The sequence below is a fragment of the Phyllopteryx taeniolatus genome, chromosome 16, assembly GCF_024500385.1.
Source record: "Phyllopteryx taeniolatus isolate TA_2022b chromosome 16, UOR_Ptae_1.2, whole genome shotgun sequence".
Taxonomy (NCBI): domain Eukaryota; kingdom Metazoa; phylum Chordata; class Actinopteri; order Syngnathiformes; family Syngnathidae; genus Phyllopteryx; species Phyllopteryx taeniolatus.
This window is the reverse complement of record NC_084517.1, coordinates 23181012-23203672: the sequence shown is the minus strand read 5'-3', so window position 1 is coordinate 23203672 and position 22661 is coordinate 23181012. Positions and strand designations below refer to the sequence as shown.

General features: G+C 52.2%; 3 protein-coding genes across 12 annotated transcripts; 1 reads left to right on the top strand and 2 right to left on the bottom strand.

The window, feature by feature from the left end:
* Positions 1-1486: 1486 nt before the first annotated feature.
* Positions 1487-20230, top strand: samd14 (sterile alpha motif domain containing 14). 7 transcript variants are annotated; one of them, XM_061750223.1, is made up of 11 exons: positions 1487-1705; positions 1825-1874; positions 1993-2144; positions 3176-3292; positions 3364-3553; positions 3641-3734; positions 3805-3870; positions 3950-4100; positions 4728-4850; positions 5462-5617; positions 9626-10388. In XM_061750223.1, exons 2-11 carry the CDS (start codon positions 1838-1840, stop codon positions 9755-9757), a joined length of 1218 nt encoding a protein of 405 aa, XP_061606207.1. In that variant the 5' UTR covers positions 1487-1705; positions 1825-1837; the 3' UTR covers positions 9758-10388. The 7 variants fall into 7 exon arrangements, with proteins under 7 accessions (XP_061606207.1, XP_061606209.1, XP_061606210.1 ...); XM_061750225.1 differs by lacking the exon at positions 9626-10388 and adding an exon at positions 20092-20230 and having other exon boundaries at positions 1488-1705; XM_061750226.1 differs by lacking the exon at positions 9626-10388 and adding an exon at positions 14780-15839 and having other exon boundaries at positions 1488-1705.
* LOC133466477 (uncharacterized) lies at positions 8215-12497 on the bottom strand. 3 transcript variants are annotated; one of them, XM_061750232.1, is made up of 5 exons: positions 12286-12497; positions 9973-10124; positions 9784-9894; positions 8912-9043; positions 8506-8850 (listed from the first exon to the last, which is right to left on the bottom strand). In XM_061750232.1, exons 1-5 carry the CDS (start codon positions 12299-12301, stop codon positions 8641-8643), a joined length of 621 nt encoding a protein of 206 aa, XP_061606216.1. In that variant the 5' UTR covers positions 12302-12497; the 3' UTR covers positions 8506-8640. The 3 variants fall into 3 exon arrangements, with proteins under 3 accessions (XP_061606214.1, XP_061606216.1, XP_061606215.1); XM_061750230.1 differs by having other exon boundaries at positions 8215-9043; XM_061750231.1 differs by having other exon boundaries at positions 9784-10124.
* Positions 13615-22656, bottom strand: psmd3 (proteasome 26S subunit, non-ATPase 3). Of its 2 annotated transcripts, XM_061750220.1 has the most exons (12): positions 22348-22656; positions 20150-20340; positions 19525-19665; positions 19119-19255; positions 18861-19051; positions 17835-17938; positions 17644-17758; positions 16582-16701; positions 16413-16516; positions 16192-16347; positions 16060-16110; positions 13615-13783 (listed from the first exon to the last, which is right to left on the bottom strand). In XM_061750220.1, exons 1-12 carry the CDS (start codon positions 22520-22522, stop codon positions 13706-13708), a joined length of 1563 nt encoding a protein of 520 aa, XP_061606204.1. In that variant the 5' UTR covers positions 22523-22656; the 3' UTR covers positions 13615-13705. The 2 variants fall into 2 exon arrangements, with proteins under 2 accessions (XP_061606204.1, XP_061606203.1); XM_061750219.1 differs by having other exon boundaries at positions 17644-17938.
* Positions 22657-22661: the final 5 nt, after the last annotated feature.

Below are 22661 nucleotides of genomic sequence, written 5' to 3'. Positions count from 1 at the left end.
GAAGACCACTTCCTGCTTGCCGCTGCGCTGGTCACGTCGCGGGGGCGCCATCTGCTGGCAGACAAGCGCTCGTGCAGCAGCACTCTCGCGCGACGTCATCGCGGCCAAACAATCCAGGCAAAACGGGAAAAAAGAAAAAGAAAAACAGGAAAAACATTTTTTAAAAAGAAAATGGTTTAAACAAAACGACAAAACAAAACAAGAAAGAATTCAAAAGCGACAAGAAAAAAAATTAAAGACAAAACAAAAGATTTTTTTTTTTTAAAACAACAAAAAACAAATAAATTAAACACAACAAAGCAGGAAAACAAATGACTTAAATACAAGATTCCTTGAAAAAAATCTGTATTCATAACACTCCAAGTCATTTTTATTTTGTCTTTCACACAAGTTATTGTGCGGCAACAACAAAAAAGGTTTCTTCTTTTTGTTGGGAAAATACTTGCTATTGTACTCCTTCTCCATTTCTTTGTCCACCAATTGCAACATTCAAATTTCAATCAACTGCACGGCGGCGCCTTGAGATACGAGTTTAATCCCTTCCATGACTATGCTCGTACATCAAATCACCCATATGTCAAATCGTCTTGTCTGCTGTTAATCTGTTCCAGCCTCCCCCAAAAAACAACAACATATCTTACAACGTGTTTTTCTCTAATATTGTACTTCGTACAAACACAAAGCAATGATGTCATTAAATAGAACTAAAAAGAATTGTAATGTTTTTGTCACATCGCATCAATCAAGCGCTGCTCCTTCTGGTGTGCCCGCTATGGCCACGTGGAGGCAGTATAAGACTCACACATGTGTATCGGTAGATACGACACGCCCATTTGGAGCTCCGCGCTAAACTCGGAAAGTCCAAGTCGTCACACATTCCACGCAAGAAAAGCAAAAGAGCAAGGATGCTGGTACATTGTACTGCATACGGTTGCGTAAAATGGCGTCCAATTACAACAAGGGAACGAGGATCCCTTTCACATGAAAAAATATATATTTAAATACATTTTTTATAGCTTTAAAAATGTTTTTTATTGATGGAATACGCTTTGGCGGTGACAAAACAGTAACCCTGAGGAAAATCGAGTTACTTTCAGTGTCCATGCATTGCCTTCGAAGGCAACGACGACCTCCCCAACATGGCCGCCAAGTCGGCACGTCGGGTCGGTTAGCCGGGTTGCTACAGCGCGCGGGCGTATTTACCCATTCGTATCTTTTTTCCATTATGAATTTTGGGAAAGGTTTCTCACAATTTCACAATTGCCAAATTCCCAAAGTTCCCCCCCCCAAAAAAGAGTTTTTTGGGGGAAAAAAATCCCAAATTCCAAGCTCTTTTGCCTCCAACTTTCGCCTCATTTTAACAGTTTTTCAGCTGAGCGTCCACACGACATTTGCGTTGTCTGCTTATCACGAGGCCTTCTCCAGGAGAAAGACAGACGACGACCCCCCCCCCCCCCCCCCCCCCAACCGACCGACCCCTCCCACCCCTCTCCCCTCTCCGTTGGCGATGGTTCGCTCCTGGCGTGTGCTCACGCGCGCACGAGGCAGACGGCGCTCGTGCTCGTGCTGATGCCGCGTGCATGAGGCAGCACTTCGCCCATCGCGGAAGGGACATGACGTGAGGCTCCGCCGCCGCCCGACTCTTCATCCTCCTCCTCATCCTCTGTCTTCACCGCATGACAACATTGGGGCTCAGGGGAATGAGGTGTGCGCGCGTGATGACGTCGGCACTTCCTGTTGTGTCGTCGCTGGCCTTTTTCTCTCCTTCTTTCTGTCTGCTGTCAGCCTGCATCACAAAACGCTGAGTCGTGCGTTGTCTTTCAGAAAGCGCTGAGTCATGTCTGCTGGCCCCGACGACAGCGACAGCGTGTTTGGTAAGTAGTCAGCGCGAGCCTCTGATGCAACAGCTAATAACTAGCTGCCATGTCATGTGACGTGATGACGTCATCACGCCACCACCTGCGTGTGTATGTGCGCATGCGTGTGTGTCAGAGCTGAATTCGGTGATTCCCGAAACGGAGCTGCTGGACAACAGCATCCAGAAGGGGCGGGCCCAGCTGACCAGGAGGCACCGCCCCTCTCGCTCACATTGCCACGACAGCGTCAGCTCGAACGACGGCGACGACAGTCCCGACGGCAGGCAGGTCGGTGGCGGCCGGCGCCGACGGGAGGGCGTTCGGTCATCGGGGAAGCGGGGCGAGAAGAAAGCGGTCCCGGCGGCCTTCGCGCTCCTGGCATCGGCGCTCTCATAAGGCGCAAAAAGAAAGTCAGAGGGCGCCGTCAACTTCATGTCACAAAATTTACATCGTCGGAAAATATATCAGTATACGATCGGCGCAGTAGTAAGGATTTCTTGCTTGCGACGCTTTCTTTGGGAAGCGACTTGTAAAAGTGTCCCGCTTAAAGGCCCTCCGTCGCACCGCCGGTCAATGTCCGCAACGACCGTAGCACCGCGCAGGACGTGTCGCGCTAGGCGGCAAAAACAAACTTTGGAAGCAGCCAGCTGACCGCACGCGTGTACGGTACTTTCACAGGAAGTGACATCGCTACATGCAAATGAGCAACACCATTTGTCTCATTTGACTTTCTCTTGATTGTCTTTTATCGTTGCCTCCCCGTTAGTGGCCGAGATAACTAGATTGACACTTTAATGAAAGGATATATTGCAGCGACAATGAAGCGGCGCGGTTCCCAGCGCGCATTGCGCCACGCAAGGATGAAGCGTTGCCGTTAGAAGGACGTTAATCCTTATCGTTGGCGTGTGCTTGTTAGCCGTTGTTGGTCGGACTGTCGGCTGAGGTTTACGTCGCTCTTTGTTTGCACGAAACGGACCGCGGCTCGCGTCTGACCTCCCGGCCGGTTCCGCCGCTGGCCAGGCGAGACGGCGCGACGACGTCGATTTGGCGACTTCCCGGCCGTGCGCGATACTAATTTCTGCGAACCGTTCAACGAAGCCTCCGGACCAAAAGAGCCTCTGTTTTCTTGGAGCGCCACAATATTGAGATCGGCACGGAAAGCCTTCACTGCAGAGGGCGCGCCAACCCATCTGAGGGGGCTCGCACGTGCCCCCTCATGACGCCGCCACCGATGTAACGTCACCTGACCAGCGTGAGTGCGTGCGTGCGTGTGTGTGTGTGTGTGTGTGTGTGTGCGCGCGCGCGTGCGTGAACACCAGGACAGTGCGACATCCTCCGCCCACTCTCCTCTCCAAGTGACGATGCGAGGCTCCTCCCCTTCCCCTGATTCGCTGCTGTCGCCTCGTAGCTCCGCCTTCTCCTTCGACACATCACTGGTGAGCTGATCGCACGTCAGCATTCAAAACATCAGAAAACCCCGCGGCCAATACTTGTGGACGTTTCTCAGGTGCGCCGCCTGCCGGACGAGGCCGGCCTGTCATTGGCCGGGACCCCACGGGCGCGCTACCACCAACTGACCGACGACACGTCTCAAGAGGCTCTGGCCACGCCCACCAGCGCGCTCTCCAAGTCCTGGCCCGCCTCGTCCGACGCCTCGCCCGTCTACACACGAAGGAGCAAAAGGCCTGACAGCGAAGGTGCACGCGCACACACTCGCACACACGAATACCCACGTGAACACATACACACACACGAACGTAATAGATTGTGTGCACGCGCATCAGTTCTGGTGTCCGAGTCGAGTCGCGACTCGAGTCCCGCCGACCCGGGTCCGGTGCCGCTGGACCAGAAAACCAGAAGACGCTTCCTGGATTTGGGGTGAGCGCGGCGGTCGCGTTCGTGTCGATTAGGCTCCGCCCCCTCATTGACGCTTCGGTCGTGTGATCAGCGTGACTCTCAGGCGCTCCTACCTCCGAGCGAAGAAGGACAAGCGAGCGGGCGAGGCGGCCGGCGGGTGAGTCTCCGCCCCCGAGCGGGCCCGACCGCGCCCCTCGCGCGTTCACGCTGACCTCCGACCTCCGCCTGTCGTCCAGGGACACGCCCGAGAGTCTCCGAGAGCGAGAGAGTTCATCTTCGCGAGCGTCCTCCGTCTCGTTTTCTTGGTTCTCCTCTTCGGGAACGCCGCCGGGATCCCCGCAAACGCACGCCGCCGACGCACACGCACACCCGAAGTCCCGCTCGCAGGTACGCACTTCCCGTTACTAGTAAGCCCTTCCCGCTCGTCGGAACCCACGCACGCTCATTAGCGCTCCTCAGGACAGGACTCGGCCAACGACCGCGAGCAGCCCGAGGGCCTCTTCTAAATCTAGCTCGCCGGTGAAGGGACATTGTGATTTCCCAGGAATGTCGTAGGAGTCGTCATTTCCCAATGTCAACTCTTGCAGATCGATTGGCATTGATCCGTTTGTGAAATTGATGTTGAGAAATCCTTTTCTCGATCACCGTCTTCGCAGAGAGGAAGCAAAGGCGATTTGAGCCAACGTGTTCTTCCAGAAGTGGAAGTGCGTCGCGTTTGAGCGCAGCCCCGCCATTTTGCGGGATGCGGACCGGGCCGGACCGCCGCTCGCGTAAATCTGCAGATAACCGATGCCCGAGCGTTTTCGGGACTGGTTTCCCCTCAACAAAGAGAAAACAAAAAAACAAATGCGAGTAGTTGAGTAGTTGAATCTGCAGGAGCGTGCGGGGGTCCGCTAAGGTCGTGACCCCTGCATTCGTACCCGGCACCTCGACGGCTCATCGTGATTGGACGGAAGCAAAGAGGAGGAGACGAGGCGAACGGGAAGCGGAAAAACCCTTTTTTGTGTCTTTCAGGAGTCGACTTGGAGCGAGGACTTTTCTCGTCCTCCGACGTCACCGTCCGGGTGTCCTCACGTGGAGTTGTCGGCCTCCGTGTCGGCGCACCCCTACCGCACGCTCTCGCAGTCTTCTGACGAGGTCACGCACACGCACAGAGATCCCAAAATGCTTTTTCGCACGACACCGCGTCACGTTTTCGTAGCTTTTTCCCATTTGGAGGGAAGTCCGCGTGTAGAGTCGCTTTGAGCCGTGGAAGTCGCCGGCGCGGAGGATATCGTCAACTTTGACACCGGCAAACGCTATCTGACTTTTACACTTTTTGGAATAGTAATAATCCTCATCGTAATAATGCAGCGGATTTCGGGCTTCTTTCCTACCACTCAAAGTCGCCTTGCGGGGTTCAAAGTAAGAAATACAAAATGAGCAATCAAGTACAGCAAAGGAGTCTCGAACAAAAGCACGAATATAAGCTCTGAGTTGTTCCGAGGAAAGCAGTTGTCGGGAATGCGTTTCCGCTGAGTCCGGACGTGAAAGCGATGAGCGGCGGGCCGCCGGACGGGCGGCGGTCGAACGAGTCGAGCGCCGGACGAGGTCGGGGAGGTCAATTTAGGTGATTGACGACTTTGAACGGGACGACGAGGATCTCGTACGGAACGCTGGATTTTTACGGGTTTCCCGATCGTAATTATTTGGACCGAGGTGTCGCGAGCCGAATCAAACGTATCGTTACGCCGACGATGTTTTTGCAGCCCGGCGACGAGCCGTCGTGCCCGGCAGGGTCTTGGACGAGTCAGCAGGTGTGCGAGTGGCTGCGGGATCTGAGCATGGATCGCTACGTCCCGGAGTTCCGAGCCGGAGACGTGGACGGACGCTCGCTGCTCCGGTTGGACGGCGGAAAGCTCAAGGTAAGCGAACCGGCGCACACGCCTACAATGGCGCCTTCGCAAGCGATCGATAGGGGCGGGGGGATTCCGGGCGGCTGACCGCCGCCGACCTCGACTGTCAGGTTTGGATTTTTTTTCCGAATCGTGTCACCGCGGACGATGAATGAGCGCCGCCTCGAGATACGTAGCGTCGGCACGCTCGCGTCTCCCAATTTAAATGGAGGCAAGTGCAACGAATCCGTTCCGGACGCCCCAAAATCACCGACGGCCGTTTTTGATGAAGAATTGGACTCCACAGCGCACCGTACTGCAAATAACACGGTTGTGAGCACAAAACCCGATAGTTTGGTCCTTGGATTGGCAGTTGGCAAAGTTTTCCATGAATGTGGCCGCCTATCGGAATGTGGTCTGCATTCCCACCAGACAGAGCGCGAGTTCGATGCCATGAGTTGTGTACACGCCGAATGGGAATACGTATGAAGATTGCAACTAAATCGGGCAGTCGAGTCAGACAATCGGTCCGTCGCTATCGCCGGCGGGTGGAGCTTGTGCTGAACAGCGGGGGCCATGCTAGCGTCGGAGCTTTCGGGGTGCGAGATGTATTTCACTTCTTTCTATTCAGTAGCACCTGGGCTGTGATTTGATCGCATGTACAACAACTAACTGCTCTCGTCGCAATTGAAACTGAGGGCAGCGGTAACGCCTGACCATGTGAATTCTAGTCCACGGAACAAATGTTAGCTAACGACATCCCCCGGACTCACGGCTGTCGTGTCCTCGACGAGACACTGGCACCCCCGAACTGCTCCCCGGGGGCTTCAGCCGCCCCCTGCTCCGGTGTGCTCCACTAACGAGTGTGTGTGTTCACTGTGATGGGTCAAATGCGGAGATGTGCACATTTCGTGTGCGTGCGTGCGTGCGTGTTCATGACAATAAAGGTGATTCTTCGTCTTCTTCTTTTCCTTCTTCTTCTAACTCCTCTCGAGCAACACGAACAGCGAGCTACGGTTAAATGCTGCAAAAATGAGGACTCGTCGTGAAAATTGTGTGTCGGTATGGAAGTTAAGAAATGTTGGGCATATCCTGGTTTAAGCCAGCTACGTCACTGGAAAACAGCAGATTGGGTGGCGCAAACCAGTTTTCAGTATTTTTGTGGTGGAGGGGAAAGGAATAGCAAACACTAGTCGAAAGACGATATTGTGATGAATATTTCTGTTGTGGAATAAGAATTAAACAGATATATTCATCAGTTTTCACCTATTTCAGGGGGCGGCCATGTTGGGTAATATCGCCCTCTGCCGTCGACTGAAATTAACGTCACGCGACCAAAGCCGGAAATCGGGCTCCCCGTTTACGCCGCGATAACAAGCAGAACTACGGGTTGACGTGACGACGCTTTGGAGAAATTTGACCGTCACGTAATCAACCCGAAGCCGACCGCCACAACTATTGTTCGGAAGCACCGAGGCAACACGCCGGCGGCAGATTTCAAAATAAAAGCCCCACCGATAATACATTGGACGTCGATGCCTTGTCAGGCTTTTATTTTGAAGTTGCTTGAAGCTTCCTGCCTGGCCTCAACTCCTTGACTGGACGGCGCCCTGTCCTTTTACTCTCAAATACCGTTGCCGCCAAACATCAACATCCCCAAATCACGCGCAGTCGCTAATTGAAACGCTAATTTGCTATGGCTCAAGTGGTAAACTAGGGCGCGAGCTCGCCGGCGTCAGCGGCTAGCAGCTAGCCGCCCGATTGCCCAGTAGGCTCGCGACAGGCGACTTCAAAGGCGAAAAGGAATGTGCACGCGTACCTTTGATGCTGACAGCCCGATGCCGTTGCGATTCCTCCCGATCCATTTTGAACAAACTACACGTGCTGAAATGTTAGGCCACCAGCTAGCTAGTCGCTACATTAGCAGTGATGTCACTTCTTCGCTTTCACGGGAAGGAGGGCGGACCACGTCACATTCTCGCGACTTTTGCACACGGAATGACGGAAAAATGGCGGCCCCCGTTGCGGCGTTTGAAAAGTATTTTTTTAGAATCAAAACTTGCGAGATTTCCGTCAATGGCACGAGATAAAGAAGATACGGAAGGAAGTTTTGGCATCTCGTGTATTTAAAATGTTACATTGGCGTTTGCGTTGCCTTGATACGGAATCCCGACGCTCGAATAATTCAATTGGCGTCCACCCGGAACGACGCGCGATGTCACGGTCAACTGTCCGATTTTGTTTTGCGCTTGCCGTGGTAACCGACGGACGGGCTCCGCAGGGTCTGGGCGTGCTCAGTTCGTGCGATCGCGGCGCTCTGAAGCGGCGCATCAAAGTCTTGCGGACGGCGGCGGAGAAGGAGAAGGAGAAGGAGAAGGAGAAGAGCGGCAAGCAGAAGGGCAAAGAACGCAGAAAGCGGCCCGAGCAGCGCAGGACCTGAACGCACTGCGCGCCGGCTGTCAGCCAATCAGATTGCGGCCTTCTTACAAGTTGGACGGTCAAAGTGCATTCCCCCCCCCCCCCTCTCGCTCATATGCAAATGAGACGCAAATGCTGTTAACTATGGATCTGTGTAAGAACATTTATTGTCACGCTTTCCAATAAAAGACTTTTATTGTGAAAGAACAGGAAGTGGCCCTCATTAAGCGAAGCAAAGGCTGTTGGAAATCCTTCGCTCGTTCCCAACTCCCTAATCACAGTCAATTATAATAAATAAGATGAATAAATATACATTATTAAGTAATAAATATGAAAAGTAAAGTGATAAATCAGTGAAAAGTGTCTTCAAGTAAGTAACGTACGCGTGCGGATCAGCGTGAGAATTGTTCGGCGAGCTCGTAGTCCTCAACACGGCTGACTGCCGGCCCCGCCCACCGCCGCCACGGGCTTCGTCCGCCTTTCGGCCTGTTGTGTGTTTGTCCGGCAGAGGGCAGCGCAGCAGGCGATCGGGACGTCCCGCGATTCCGGCACGGAATGTTCCGGCACGCTTCGCGGGACCGTCAAGACATCTGCACGAGGGAGGCGGACGCCCGCCAAAGTAGGAGTAGCGCCCACTAGCGCGCGAGCGTCCTGTGGGCGGCGATCGCGCGGAGGCTTCGGATGACGTCGTGCGCGAAGGATCTGAGCTGCGTGAGCGTCAGTTGAGCGGCCGCCTGCGCCTCGTAGTCGCCGTGGAGACCCGCCGCCATCCCCGCCCACCGGTCCCGCTCCCGGTCCCGGTCCCGGTCCGTCTCGGCGCCGCCCGGCCGGGCCGCTTCCTGCACCTGCGAACGCGCTAATCATTAGCACGTAGCTATGCGCGCCGCCGCTCAGCGTTACCGTTACCTTGGCGATCTGCGTGAGCAGGTCTCGCAGGTCGGCCCGAAGGCCGTCCAGCCCGCCGAGACGGGTCGACAAAACTCCCAGAAGGCCCTGGAACATCCGCACGCCTTCCGCCATGCGACTCACGCACGTGTCCTGCAGGGGGCGACAGACGACATCAGCGAACAACAACAAGAAGAAGACCAATCTATTTTCCCGGTCGTGGTGAGGGGAAGCGTTTTTTTCAGCTCGTTTTCGTACTACGCATATGACAACCGACGTCTTGAATTTGGAAGATTGTCCAGAAGAAACGTCGCTTTCACGCCTCGCGTTTGCGTGAACGATGGAAAATGCAAACAATCAGAGATTCGGTTGTGTACGTTCTCTTCGATTCTTGCGTATGTTTTGTTCTTTTTGCTTCTTTTGATGGCTCCTGTTTGATGAAATCAGAGGATGGATCAAGTCGCACGAGAACATCTTCCTGGGATCGGAGAAGACAACGGGAGTCGGCTAGAGCGCAGTCAGCCATGTTTGGGGAACTTACGTGCCTGCCTGCCTTCCTCCCTTCCTTCCTTCCACATTGACGCTATACTAGAAGTATACTTGAAACAAGCACTTTTGTGTGTACACAAAATACCTCTGCTGAATGCTTGTTGTTCCTACTTTCAAGAATATTACATCATCTTGAAGCTTATCCACATCTCGATATTTTTCCAAGTCACTTCAACTTCTGTGAAGGTACTGAGACGGAATCGGGAGGTGAAGTCGGCCCGAGACGAGGAAGAGGAAGAAGAGAAGGAAAAGGAGGGGGAAGAACAAGAAGAAGGAGGAGGAAGGAAGGAAGAGCTCGAGGAAGACGAGAAAAAGTGATTTATGACGGAAAGGCGAGCAGCGACCATGTCGAAGTGTTGCGACAGCGGTTTGAGGACGGGCGCGGGGGGGATGCGGAGGGCGACGGCCATCATCTGCAGGTCGCCGGTCTGCTGCGGGAGGTCAAGGGTCGAGCCCTGAGGAGGCACAAAAGCGGGCGTGGTCAGCGAGGGGCGACGGGAGCCGCCGGGAGCCGCCGGCCAACGGGAGCTCACCTCGGCGTACGCGGCGGGAACGTCCTTGGAGATTTTGTCGGCCAGCATGCGAGCTCGTTCGAGGGCGTCTCTGAGGGCCGGCGAATGGGCTGCGGCGGTGGGCGCCGTACGGATCTCCCGCGGGAACAGGAAGCAGCACAGGAGCGGGAAAACTGCAGCAGGAAACAGGAAGTCCACAACGTGAATGACTTTTTCTTTTTTTTTTACAACAAAATGTGCGAATAAGGGTAGCGTGACATGGACGAGAATCTACACACACAGCATATTGTTAAGTAAACATCAGAGCTCGGACGGCGTCTCAATCCCCAATCGCTAGTCACTTTGACAGCCAGGAATGACTAGCGAATCACAATCCAAGCGTACTAATTCCCAAATAAAGACATGTCATTGTCCCACATGACATAATTTGAAAACCATCTGTAGCCCCTTGGTTACATCCTTATTTTTGGTTCAAACATTTTGTCACAGCGCCATAAAAGACAGCGTTTTGCAAAACGCTTCTTTCACTTTAGAACGGCTTACTTGAACCAGGATCCCTCGCCCCGTCGCGGCCGCGGTCTGTTTTGCGCCGCTCTCGGGCCGTACAATGGGTAAATCCGCGCTGGCTAGCAACATCTGCTTCGTTAAGACCGCTATTAGCTTAGCTGCTAGTTAGCGGTAGCTGGCTAGCTCTCGTGAATCAGCTCACACAATGTGTCGAATGAATCTTGCATCGCTGTATCCAATTCATGTGCCGCGCTCGCACTCCGCCATCAACATGAGTGCAGCTCCTCGCGGCCGTCGGACGCATCGTTCCGCGGAGATTATCGTCTAGGGGGTGAGTACGGCACCGTGAGCCGCGTGATCGGGAACCACGAGCGCATGTGCAGTAACTCAAAATGGCGGCGGAAGGAAACAAAGGAAGTTATGGATTGCAGCTCTTGTCTGGATAAAATTTCGAAAACCTCGTCTCCATTCAAATGTGAATATTATGATTCGGGATTCATTTTTTTCAAGCGGACTCGTGTGTGTGTGTGTGTGTGTGTGTGAATCCGAATTGGCACTGATTCGTTCGTAGCCCTAGTACACGTATGGCGGGTCGCTACTGATTGCGGAGAAATCCGCCACAGTTGAATGAAGTATATTTTACTTCCAGGGACGTGCGGTCAGGGGAGGCCGGGGACGCAGAGCCTCACCTGCATGTGAAGAGTAAGACAAATAAATAACAATGACATCAAATAATTTTCCATTTGAGTTATCTGCTCTGTGCTTTATATTGACTTTATCTTTTAATCCAATTTTCAATGTTAAAATTGCTGAATTTGCGTATTTGCCGTCGGGTGAGACGTCGAGTGCGGCAGCGAGCGGCCAACCTCGCCTCAGATTGCGCAAGTCCTCACGAAAATAAGAAATAGCGCAGTACAAAAGGCACCATCTATTGGTAATATTACTGTCCTATAACAGAGCAGGCTATTGGGGAGTGTCTGTTCTATCTCCACATCCCCGATGCGACGTTTTCAGACACTTGTAATATGCATTCTGATTTTCCATAGTCAGGGTAATTAATATTTGTGTCGGTACATATTTAGTTTTAAAACTGCAGCTAAAGCCTGAGATGAGGCAGAAAGTCCGCATTGGTAAGACTGAAACAAATCATCCAAAATTCAATTTCAATTGAATATTTTTGTTGTTGAAAATATTGGAGCATTATAATCAAATCATTTGAAAAATGAATGGAATATCTTGGTGTATGCCTAAATTGCAATCCGGTGTAGGCATGACACACAGTAATTGAATCAAATACGTCCGAACTTGCCACGGCTCATAGCTTCTTTCTGAACTGCTGGAAATCATTTTCCCGGTGGCCAAATGTTGGATGCGAAAAGAATGGCGATGTTTTTTGTTGATGTGTGGCTGCTAGTTGAATGGCAAATACGCTACTCCGTCGGGCTCGTAAAGGAGTACATGTGAGGCAAACGGCAAAAATGCTGCACATGCGCACAGTCGTCGTGACGCACAAGTTCTTTTTGTGGCGTTTGCCAAGTCGAATGTTGGCACCTGGACTCTTCCTGTTGCTTGTTGAAGCGGGATCGTTCACCTTTAACCCAAAAGGCTTCTTGAGGATTTTTTCGGGTCCCTATTTGCTGTACACGTTACACGTTACACGTTACACGTTGCATGGAGTACGTGATGAACAAGCAACAAGCGTCCAGCTGACAACTTCAATGTGAACACGTGCCACTGGCGACCCCCACGGACAGGAGGCAGGAGGCGGGGGGGGGGGGGGGGGGGGGGGGGGGGGGCGTGGCCGGCGAAAGGCGTGCTCGCTCTCACCTGCGTGCGCGTGCATGTCGGTCACGGCGGTTTGGGGTCTCGCGGGCTCTCGACGAGGATGAAGAGGAGAACGAAGTTTGCTCGTTTCGCTTCCATTGGAGCTCAGAAGCGCTTTTAAGCGGCTCCGCGGGGACTTTCCACGAACACGGCAAGAACTTTGCCGAAGTGACGACAGCGCCTCGTGACGTCATCGCGGCCAGACGAGCAAGCGCGTAAGTCGTCATTTCCGGCTGCAGCTTGCACGTGAACATGAAATCGTGATTTGAAGAAAGTCTTTTGGTTTTCTTTGACTATAAACGCGAATAAAAAGCTTATTTCATAGAATTTTTAATTCATTGGAAACGTTTGAAAGTCGTCGGAAAGCGCGTTTGTGTTGTGTCCCGCGCGCGTGCGCTTCAGGTTTAGGAAATCGCGGAAGATCTGGAGGCTCGCGGGCACGTTCACCGTTTCGCAACACAGTGATTCACTCTTCATCATCATCATCATCAACGTCAGCACACTTCCTGTCCAACATGGTGGAAACTGAAGCCCACCCGGTTACATTCCGGATTGTATGGCTGAAAAGGGGCCTTGAATTGAGCTGATCAACGATATCTTGAACCGGAATTAGGACTAGTCGCAATCAATTCCCTCATTCACCGGCGGATCCGAGTTGGAGATATCCGTAATGTCGAACCCGCTAAGACGTAAATGGCCAAAGTGACGTCGTGGATAGGAAGGATGTAGTTGCAGGTATCCGAAAATGTTCAAACATCAAGACCTCTACTTCATAACATTTTGGCCAAGTCTTCGGAAGAAGATGCGCGAGCGACACGTTTCGTTTGGGCACGAAGTGAGGAGGAAGATTTGAAATCCGGTTCCGCATTCGATAGGAAGCCGTTCAAAAGCCGTTTTGTCGCGCCCTCGAGATGCGGCGAGCGCGGGTAGCTTCCAACGGTCTGTGCTCCGCCGACAGCTCGGAAAAGATAGCTCGCGTTCGGTTTCGGATTTTTCCAGCGCGGTACCGAATCGAACGAGTTCCCACACAGAGCAGATTACGTCGGCGGCTCCGTAAACAAACACGGTGCACCTTGACCTCTGGCTCGCGCACATCAGGCCGAGCGGCGTGCGAACATGGAACTATCTGTTTTTTTAGGGAACTATCTCGGCCCACTATATAAAACTGGCGAGCTAGTGATTTTAAGAGTCGGGAACGATGAACGATTCGGAGTCGTCGTTCCAAACTCCCTAAAAACCTACGAAGGGCTTTCATGTAGTGGACATTTTAGGACTGAAGAAAATCTCGGGATGAGGGAAAAGGAATAGAGTCAAGTAAATCATCAACACCGCTTACAAGCTCGCCATCTTTATTTGTTCACACAATAAAAGAACCAGACAAGAGTGGCATTGTGGGTAATAAACATCAGAGGGAGGGAGGGGCTCAGGGGAAGCTGTCGTCGTCATCTTCGGCCATTTCTTTGGCGAACTCCAGATCCTGCTGCTCACGCTCGCGACGCTCCTGAACACACACACACACACACACACACACACACGCGCGCACACGTGTCACTGTTGTGGCGCGCTGTGATTGGCTGACAGTGATGTCATCCTCCCTTTAACACGCACGCGCTCAGCGTGTTGTCTTGCAAGCGTGTGATGGAGGCTGCCAAGGAGGTGTTGCCCACCCTCGGAGCTATTTTCCTTGTCATCGTTACATTTGTCCAAACAAATGCACTTTTAGTTAAAGAAACGAGGGCGCTCTCTTTAGTTCCCCCGTCACGATATGAATGTATTTATATTTAGAGTTGATAAAAGCTTTTAGTAAGCAGTATTCTTGGATTTGACTGCATTTGGCCTGCCGCCGTTCCGGGCGGAGTCACGACATTTCGCTGCGCTCGGATATTAAGCGACGGATTTGGATTCTTCTCCAACTCCCCGATTTCCGGCTTGGTCTGCTCATGCGTGCTAATGCTAACCCACGCGAACGTGCGCTTATGTATGCTAACGCTCGGAGCAAACCGATTAGCACACCGCTAAGGGCGAGTTGCAGCGAATCGTTCCGAACGGCCTCTTGTTCCTCCGTGACGAAGCGGAGCGCGGGAACAGTTTGCCACTTGCTTCCGGCGCCTGCTCGCGCATAGCTGCCCACGCGGAACCCTCCCGCCGCACTAAACTCAAAGGCATTTCGGTAACTTGCTGGCTGGCTGGCTGACCGTCAGCGTTTTTCCTTCTGGCCTTTAAAACACAATTGGAGCGCTGTCGCGTATGTTTTGTCTTTTTGAATACCGGCACTATAAAAAATTGATCCTCTGCTATTTTTGCCGGACCCGATCGGAAGCTAATCGGCCTGGCGGTGGCGAGAGTCGGAAGCCAAGCGGACCCCGAATGTTCCGATCGAATGCTAATCGGTGGGGTGGGCAAAAACAAAACAAAATAAAATAAAAGAAATCTACATTTTTGTATATTGTACAAATGCAACGTAATCATTTAGCCTTCTTCTTGATTGTATTTTCAGGACCAATGAGAGAAGTGAACAGAACACAAGTGCGGTGTGACAAACGCCAACCCATGTGGTCACCTCTCAGGAACATTCTGGATATTTTCTCAGGAACTTGTGCGTCTCATCCAAAATAAACACAAGCCACCAGAAAAACAGACATTTCACTTTTGATTTTTTCAATAGGATGTCTTGGCCCTAAATTGCTATTATTGGATTTACCGAATGACATAAGAAGAAATATCAGGTTGTACAGCCAAATTGAGTCAAATGATCGAATTTTGAGAACATTTATCATGCAGATGATGATCTAAAGTCAAAATCAAAAGTCTACTCTGAATGCGCGGGCTATAAAATAGTGCATGCATTCACGTACATGCCGGTTGTGACTCGGGGTGGGTCAAAATATCCATTCGGCAATACGCTACAATTTGTCTTCCCGCGATTCAAGAAGGATTCGGCTAATCCGCTGAATCGATCCGCCTCCCGGCCACGGCGAGGCGCCGCGCGTGCGGTCGGCGTTGTACGGACGGAAGCCAAACAAAATGGCGACTCGAGCAACCGGCGACTGCGTGACGCGTGAAGCGAGCGACTTCTACGTTGAAATCTGACGTTCGGGCTCATTTTGGATTTCCCTGTAAATCCGGAACCCAGAAACGGGCAAAAGAAACTCCCACCGCGATACGCAATTCCGAGACAAAAACGGAACTGTACACGGAGTTAAGACGGCCATTTTGGAGTCATTGAGGTCGACGGAAAGAGCGACTGACCCCCGCGTACGTAACTACCACTTGGCATTTCATTTCCGACAAAATGTTTTGAGATTGACGTATGATTTTTAGCAAGAAATGAAGCGGCGGGCTTCGACGAAGGAAGTCGCGCGGTGGCCAAACCTGCGACTTCGCCAGGTATTCCTTAAATAGCCTGCAAGTAATAGAGGAGTTACTTGTTCAATACAGAGTGGTCATCACATTTGAACTTTCATATTCCATATGAACGAGTAAGTTATTGTGCATCTTTTAGGAGGAAACAATTTCAGTTGACATGCACTTGACCTTTCCAGTGTTTACACCTTTTTTTTTGTACTTTGGAGGCATGCGGAATTGATTATTTGCAGATGTTTTACTGTGATGTGACATGCGCCATATTTTGACTTGGCATCCAAAAGATTTCAAAATTGTGTGTTTTTCCTTCTTACCGAATAGATTTCGGAACATTGAACCCTTTACTGCAACGCAAGTGGACTCGCGCGGCGAGGTGTGCGTGTCCGTAAGTGTCGAGCGCGTGTGCGCCATTACCTCGGCCGACTCCAAGTCCTTGTTGTAAGCTTTCGGCGGAAACCTCATGGCCTACACACCACAAGGCGCACAGTTAACACCACCATCGATGCGAAACACTGATTGTGTGTGCGCGCGCGCGCGCTGACCGACCTTGACAGACATGTTGTGAATGTCGAGGCAGAAGGAGATCCTCTGGTGAAAGGCCAGCTGAGGTTCTCGGGTGCCGTAGATGTCCATGGTCTCCTTGGACCGGACGAAGCCTTTCTCGTGGTTGATGCTCGCCTCGATCACGCCGTCTCGGATGGCCTGCGCGGACACGCGGCGGTCACGTCGGCCTCCTGCGTGCGTGCGTGGGTGCGTGCGTGCGCTACCTTGGCCACGATGAACTCCGCGTCCTCGGGACTGTCCAGCTGCAGCTTGAGCGCGATGTCGGCCAGCGAGATGCGCGAGTACGACAGGCTGATCATACGCACGCCTGAACAGGCGCAAGGCGGTTACTTCCCGTGCCGCGCCGGCCGCGCCGCGCCGCGATGGGCTCACCTGTCTTGATGACGTTGTGTCTGAGGCGGATGATGAGCGTGTACGTGCCGTCCGTCTGGAACTTCTCGCCAAACTGCTCCAACGCTTGGTTGAACTTGGACAGGTTGCCCGTTCTCACCGCTGCGGGCGCACACACGAACGCGTCAAGCATTTAACGCCGATTGCGACGCGGGCTGTTGTGCTAGCGCGGCGGTGTCCAAACTACGGCCAGGGGCCCGTTTGCGGCCCGCGGCGTACACAAAAGACAACCCGATGCGGCGTGCAACACTATTGGGTACGCGTGCGGTTCGGGGGAGGCGGCTGCGACTACTCGGCCGACTGATGATAATATATCCCTTTTCCGACTTTTGTGGCGATAAAGCCTCGGTCGGGCATGAAGATAAAAAGGCTTTCCTCCACTTTCTGCTCCGTCTCCGGGCCCGATTTTTGAACATACGCACGATCGTCAGCTTATTCAAATGTAGTTCTTGTGCCGACGGGACGGGGCCAGCCCTACTCCCGTGGGGTACAGGGCCGCGGGCCGCGGGCCGCCGCTGAATCATGAAAAGCGCAGAAAGCCGTGATGGATTTGGATTTTTCTGCACGCGGCCCTCGAAAGGAAAATGTTTGGACAGCCAGCGTTAGCGACACACGAGCCTCACGCCGCGGACAGCGCTGGCAAATACAGAATAGCTGCAGATAGACAGCGTGCATGTCGATGTTACGGGGTGGAATATCGACTTTTCTGATCGCTTCTACTTTTCCTCCCTACATTTGAAAACAGACGATTCGGTACTTCCGTTAATTTCACCTTTATACCTTCGCTTGAGTAAATGAGCCGAACGGCTACTTTGAATTTTACACCGCTACCTGTACTTTGGCAACGCCTGCGTAATAAGAACCGTACATCAAGTAGCACGTGCTAATGCTAATGCTATTTGCTGGCAGTTCTGTAGCAGGCGGTAAAAAGTACAAAGCGAAGATCTTGTGTCGATGGAAACAATTAGAGGATGTGTTGTCCGGGCGGATGGCGGGAAAAGGACGATAACGGCGACGACGGCGCGTCGTCACGTCGTCACTGACCCTGAGTGAGCAGGAAGTAGGGCATGAGTGACCTCTTGAGCGACGGCTGCCTGAACTGAAGCCTGTCGGGAATTTCTCCCAGCAGCAACTCCACCACGATCAGCAGCTTGTGCACCTGCACGCAAACAACAAACAAACACAATAGCCAATTTCCACTCCTGATGCGGGGGCGTGTGCGCGTGCGCGCCCACCGTCTGCTTGAACCCCACGGCGGTGTGTTGGGGGGCTTTCCTCAGCGCGTTGGTTAAAGTCCGGCGAGCCTCGGAATATTCCAGCTGGATGGCTTTGATGCGACCTGCGACACAGCCCAGATTTGGAGTACGAGTGAAAGATTAGGAGGGAGAAAAAGGCCAGAGGTCGAAGTCGCACGACGTCTCGGTCGTTAGCAGAAGCGCGTGTCGTGAGCGACAGAAGTGCCTCACGGCCCGTCTATCGATCGCGAAATGGAAGATTTGGCCATTCCGAAATGTTGTGGAAGGAAACCCCAAATATGTTCTGCTCGATACGCTTCTTTTCACCCCCCGCTTCTTGGTGAGAAACGTCTGCATTTGGCCAAGCCGTCGCACGTTCTGCGGCTAAAGGCTGAAAAAAGGGAGACTCAAACTTCTTTCTTTTGCTAGGTTCGGTGTTTATTTGGTCACAGCGCACGATCAACAAATCGGTCAAATGGCAGCCAGCCAATGAAGAGGCAGAGAAGGTTCCCAACTGCTAGACAAGAGCAGAGCCATTGTACGGCTGCGAGCATTGTTGTAGGCACTGTTTACATGCTCATGTACAGAATTAGCCCCATTGAATACAACCTACTAAGAATTCTTTCTTTCTGAATTTGTCATGGTTTGTACTCGAAATACTTGTTTGAAGGTTTATTTGAAGCCTGCCCTCCCTCTTCCTGTCAGCCATTTTGGAAATAACTCGATTGAATTTCTGGCTTCGGAAGGGGAACCGAAGCGCCGCTAAACGTCTTCAGAAGTTTGCAAAATGAGCATGGAGAAGTTGCAAGAGGCCGGCGCAGTCGAAAAAGGCGTGTCCAGGATCAAAGGCCAAGAACTAGACTCCAGCCCTATTCCCAGGATGAAACGCCGCTCCTTTTCTTGTCACGGAGGTTTCTCTTGTTCTCGGCCTTTGATCCCGGACACCCACTTTTGACCGCGCTCGGCTCTGTTGTGTTTTCATGCGGTTTGGTCGAATATTTGGGCGTTTTAATGCGCGTGTCGTACCGGTGTAGTAGAGGTATCGGGCCCACTCGTTGTTGTTGGCGAGTTCTGGGAAGACCGACTTGGACACGAGCTTCTCGGCCTGATCGTAGAGGTTGAAGTTGAGGTAATTCCTCAGCAGGAGGTTGAGGAGAACCGCCTGGCCGTCGGCGTCGTGACGCAGCGTCGCCGTGCGCAGGCGCGTGTGCAGGAAGCTGACGAAGGAACCGGGACCGCGTCTAAGTCGCGGCGGACGAGAGGACAAGGGGCGCGTGGGCGTACCTGCGGATGCTGTCCAGCTGGTTGAGGAACTCGTAGACGCGTGCGTGGTAGTAATAGCACTTGGCGGCCACCAGGTCCAGAGCCCGGCGGTTCTTGGAGGCCATCTTCTGCAGCAGGTCGTCAGAAACCTTCTGAGCCTGAAGCAAAGCCACACGAGGATTTTGGCTGCCGGAGATCACGTGATACAAGTCGACACCCTTGATGGGTCGCGTCGCTCGACGCGGCCGCGCCCAAAAGTAGTAACGCGACATGATTTCCACATTAGGTCAAAATGCTGAATGGCCACTTCAACTGGTGGGCCTCCTAGATAGTTTTGTATGTGTTTGAGACGTTTAACGCCGCAGGGCGTGGAAAAGGAGACGCCGGGCCGAGCCGTCTAAAAAAAAAAGAAAAAGAAAATAATGACCTCGCTGAACCTCTTGTTGTTGGTCAGGTGCACCACCAGAAGCAGCTGCAGGTACGCCTCCACCTCGGGGAGCAGAGGGTTGCCGGCCGCCTTCCCCGTCCTGGGACGGAACGGCACGTCGCCGTCCACCAGGTCCATGGGCTGCGCACACGCACGCGTCAGCACGTCAGCACGCGGGACGGGCAGGGTGGCCGGATGGCCATGGGAATTCAAGCAAATCAAACACGGATTGACCAAAGTGAAGTTTGGAACCGAAGGGAACTTACATAAGTTAGACCACAGCAAGAACATTTTCCATCTAAATCAAACGCTTCCACTTTCTAAATCTTGACTTTTTGGAAGTGAGACGGACTTTTTATATTTCACATTTTTGGGGTGCGGGCATTTTTGTTCATAGAAACTTGATGAAGTTCTACTTACAAATACATCGTGCGTTTCAAATGTATTCTTTTTCCATACATGTCTGCTAATGATCAAACTAAATATGTATACTTATGCGTGAATATGACACCTTAGAAAAATCCCCCATCTCACTTCCCACGGAAATGTACCGGAAACTCTCCGCAGGTTTTCCAACCCTGACCCGCGATCGGACGTGACGGAACGCGACGGCGCGGGCACACACCTCGTCCAGGAAGGCGAGCAGGAAGTCTCTGGTGGCGGCGTTGTTGGTGAAGAAGCCGCCGATGGTCTTGTGCAGCACCAGCGTGTTGAGGCGGCGGCTGGTGGACGGCAACGCTCGCAGCGCCCGCAGCACGAAGCGAGGCTCCTTGCCCGACACCGCCTTCTCGATCTGCTTCACGTGCTCCTTGATGTCTGATTCGGTCGGGATCGTTAATAATCACGTGGATGAATAGACTCAATAAATACATTTCCAAGTAAAGGAAACTAGGCTGTACACCAAAAACAACAATCATTAAATTAAAAAATCGGCTAATAATTGCAGATTTTTCTCTCTGGTGTGAAGTTAAACAAATACTAAGGGACAAATTACGAGGCTTTACACGATCAGGATTTTGGGGGCCGACCACCGTGTTTAAATTGTAAAATATGTGCCTCGGCTCCACAAAGGTTGGAAATCACCGCTCTCGTCAGGTCGTGTATTCCAACCAGTCAGTCAAAGCAACACGACATGACAGAAATATTGTAATTCAATTACTTCACACACAGCAAAACCTTAGAGCACGATTCGACAGAACGCCTGCATGTTCGCTTACAACCGTTAGTGCTAGCTAAAGCTCGCTAGGCACCGGTGATCGCCGCCACACGTTTTCCCCCATTTTGTTCTTATAATACACGTGTCGCGAGGTTGTCGCCATGGTAACGAGTGTATCCGGTCACGTTTGAGGAGACAAGATAAAGCCCAGTGATCGTAAAAGACGGGATGCAAAGATTTTCTGGCAATAGTCTGACATAGCGCAATCGTGAAAGACCTCATTTGTCTCGCAGTCTGATTCAGGCATTACGTGTTGTCTGGCCGACGCAGCCGACATGTTTTTGAAAAAAATAAATAAACTATTGACTGTCAGATATTTACAGTAGTAAGCCAAAGGACAAGCGACAAGGACAAGGACAAAAATAAACTAGCTTTTGGGTTCAAATATATACAGTGGGTACGGAAAGTATTCAGACCCCCTTCAATTTTTCACTCTTTCTTATATTGCAGCCATTTGCTGAAATCATTTAAGTTCGTTTTATTCCTCATTAATGTACACACAGCACCCCATATTGACAGAAAAAAACAGAATCGTTGACATTTTTCGCAGATTTGTTAAAAAAGAAATACTGAGTCATAAGTAGTCAGAGCCTTTGCTGTGACACTCGGGTGCGGTCATCCTTGAGAGGGTTCTACACCTTCACTGGAGTTCAGCTGTGTGTGATGATACTGATTGGACTGGATGAGGAAGGTCACACCCCTGTCTACAGAAGACCTGACAGCTCACAGTGCATGTCAGAGCAAATGGGAATCATGAGGTCAAAGGAACTGCCTGAAGAGCTCGGAGACAGAATTGTGGCGTGGCACAGATCTGCCCAAGGTTACGAAAACAAATCTGCTGCACTTAAGGTGGCCTCCGTAATACTGAAATGGAACGACCAGAACCCTTCGTAGAGCTGGCCGTCCGGCCAAACTGAGCCATCGGGGGAGAAGAGCCTTGGTGAGAGAGGTCAAGAAGAACCCAAAGATCACTCCGGCTGAGCTCCAGAGAGATGGGAGTCGGGAGATGGGCGAAAGTTCTAGAAAGTCAAGCATCGCTGCAGCCCTCCACCAGTCGGGGCTTTATGGAAGGACGGAAGGAAGCCTCTCCTCAGTGCGAGACGCATGAAAGCCCGCATGGAGTTTGCTCAAAAACACCTGTGAGCGACCCAAATGAGAAGCGCTGCAGAAAATTGAAGATCTCTGCGTGTTTTCGTTCAATTCCTGCAATTGTACAATTGTGAGTACATTGAAACGAGATCATCATGAAGTCAGTTTACAAACGTACAATGCTCGGTGCTGTCTGTGCCTTGACGTTGTTTTCATCGAAACTATGTGCCACGGCTCAACAAAGATTGGGGAAACACTGGTTTGTGCAATACAAAGGATAATGACCACTTTTTTTCTACTTGACACTCATCGTCTTGTGGGTCTTGTTCGAAGTTTATTGAAGAGTGTTTCTGTTTTGCAACCGATATAAACAGTTAGCAGAGTGACGTCATGCGCTACCGCCGATGCTCAGAAGGACGCTAACCAGGCTAAAGGCGACTCGCGGCGGGCCTCGGTGGCAGCGTCCCGGCTCGGAGCTCGTCGGAGGGGCTCCGGAGGCGGTTGACGGCTCGTCCTACCTTCCAGGGTCAGGCTGTCGAGCTCCTTGGGCGGCTTGACCGAGCTGGTAGCCTCCGCCTCCGGCATGTCGACGTCCTGTGGCTCGGCGCCGGCGGCCTCCTTGGGCTTGTCGGCCTTGGAGTCTCGGTCTCGGCCTCCCGCTCTGTCGCGCCGCTTGGCCGCCGTCTCCTTCATCGTTTTGCTGCTCAAAAACAACACAAAAAAACACAACTACAACAAATTTCCTCTTTAGTTTTCCGCCGCTCGCTCGTTCGTCGCGACAATGACTGGCAAGTCTAGGGCAGCGCAAAGGATTGTGGGAGGAGCACCGAGC

Coding starts and splice junctions, on each gene's coding strand:
- samd14 (XM_061750222.1), top strand. CDS start 1,838: ATGTCTGCTGGCCCCGACGACAGCGACAGCGTGTTTG. Junction 1,875..1,992: donor CGACAGCGACAGCGTGTTTG/GTAAGTAGTCAG, acceptor CGTGTGTGTCAG/AGCTGAATTCGGTGATTCCC. Junction 3,871..3,949: donor GCGGGCGAGGCGGCCGGCGG/GTGAGTCTCCGC, acceptor CCTGTCGTCCAG/GGACACGCCCGAGAGTCTCC.
- psmd3 (XM_061750219.1), bottom strand. CDS start 22,522: ATGAAGGAGACGGCGGCCAAGCGGCGCGACAGAGCGGGAGGCCGAGAC. Junction 19,666..20,149: donor TGCTCGCCTTCCTGGACGAG/GTGTGTGCCCGC, acceptor GCGTGTGCGCAG/CCCATGGACCTGGTGGACGG. Junction 16,517..16,581: donor ACACAACGTCATCAAGACAG/GTGAGCCCATCG, acceptor GCGCCTGTTCAG/GCGTGCGTATGATCAGCCTG.
- LOC133466477 (XM_061750230.1), bottom strand. Junction 9,895..9,972: donor TTCCCGCCGCGTACGCCGAG/GTGAGCTCCCGT, acceptor GTGCCTCCTCAG/GGCTCGACCCTTGACCTCCC. Junction 9,044..9,783: donor TGTCGCAACACTTCGACATG/GTCGCTGCTCGC, acceptor CGCCCCCTGCAG/GACACGTGCGTGAGTCGCAT.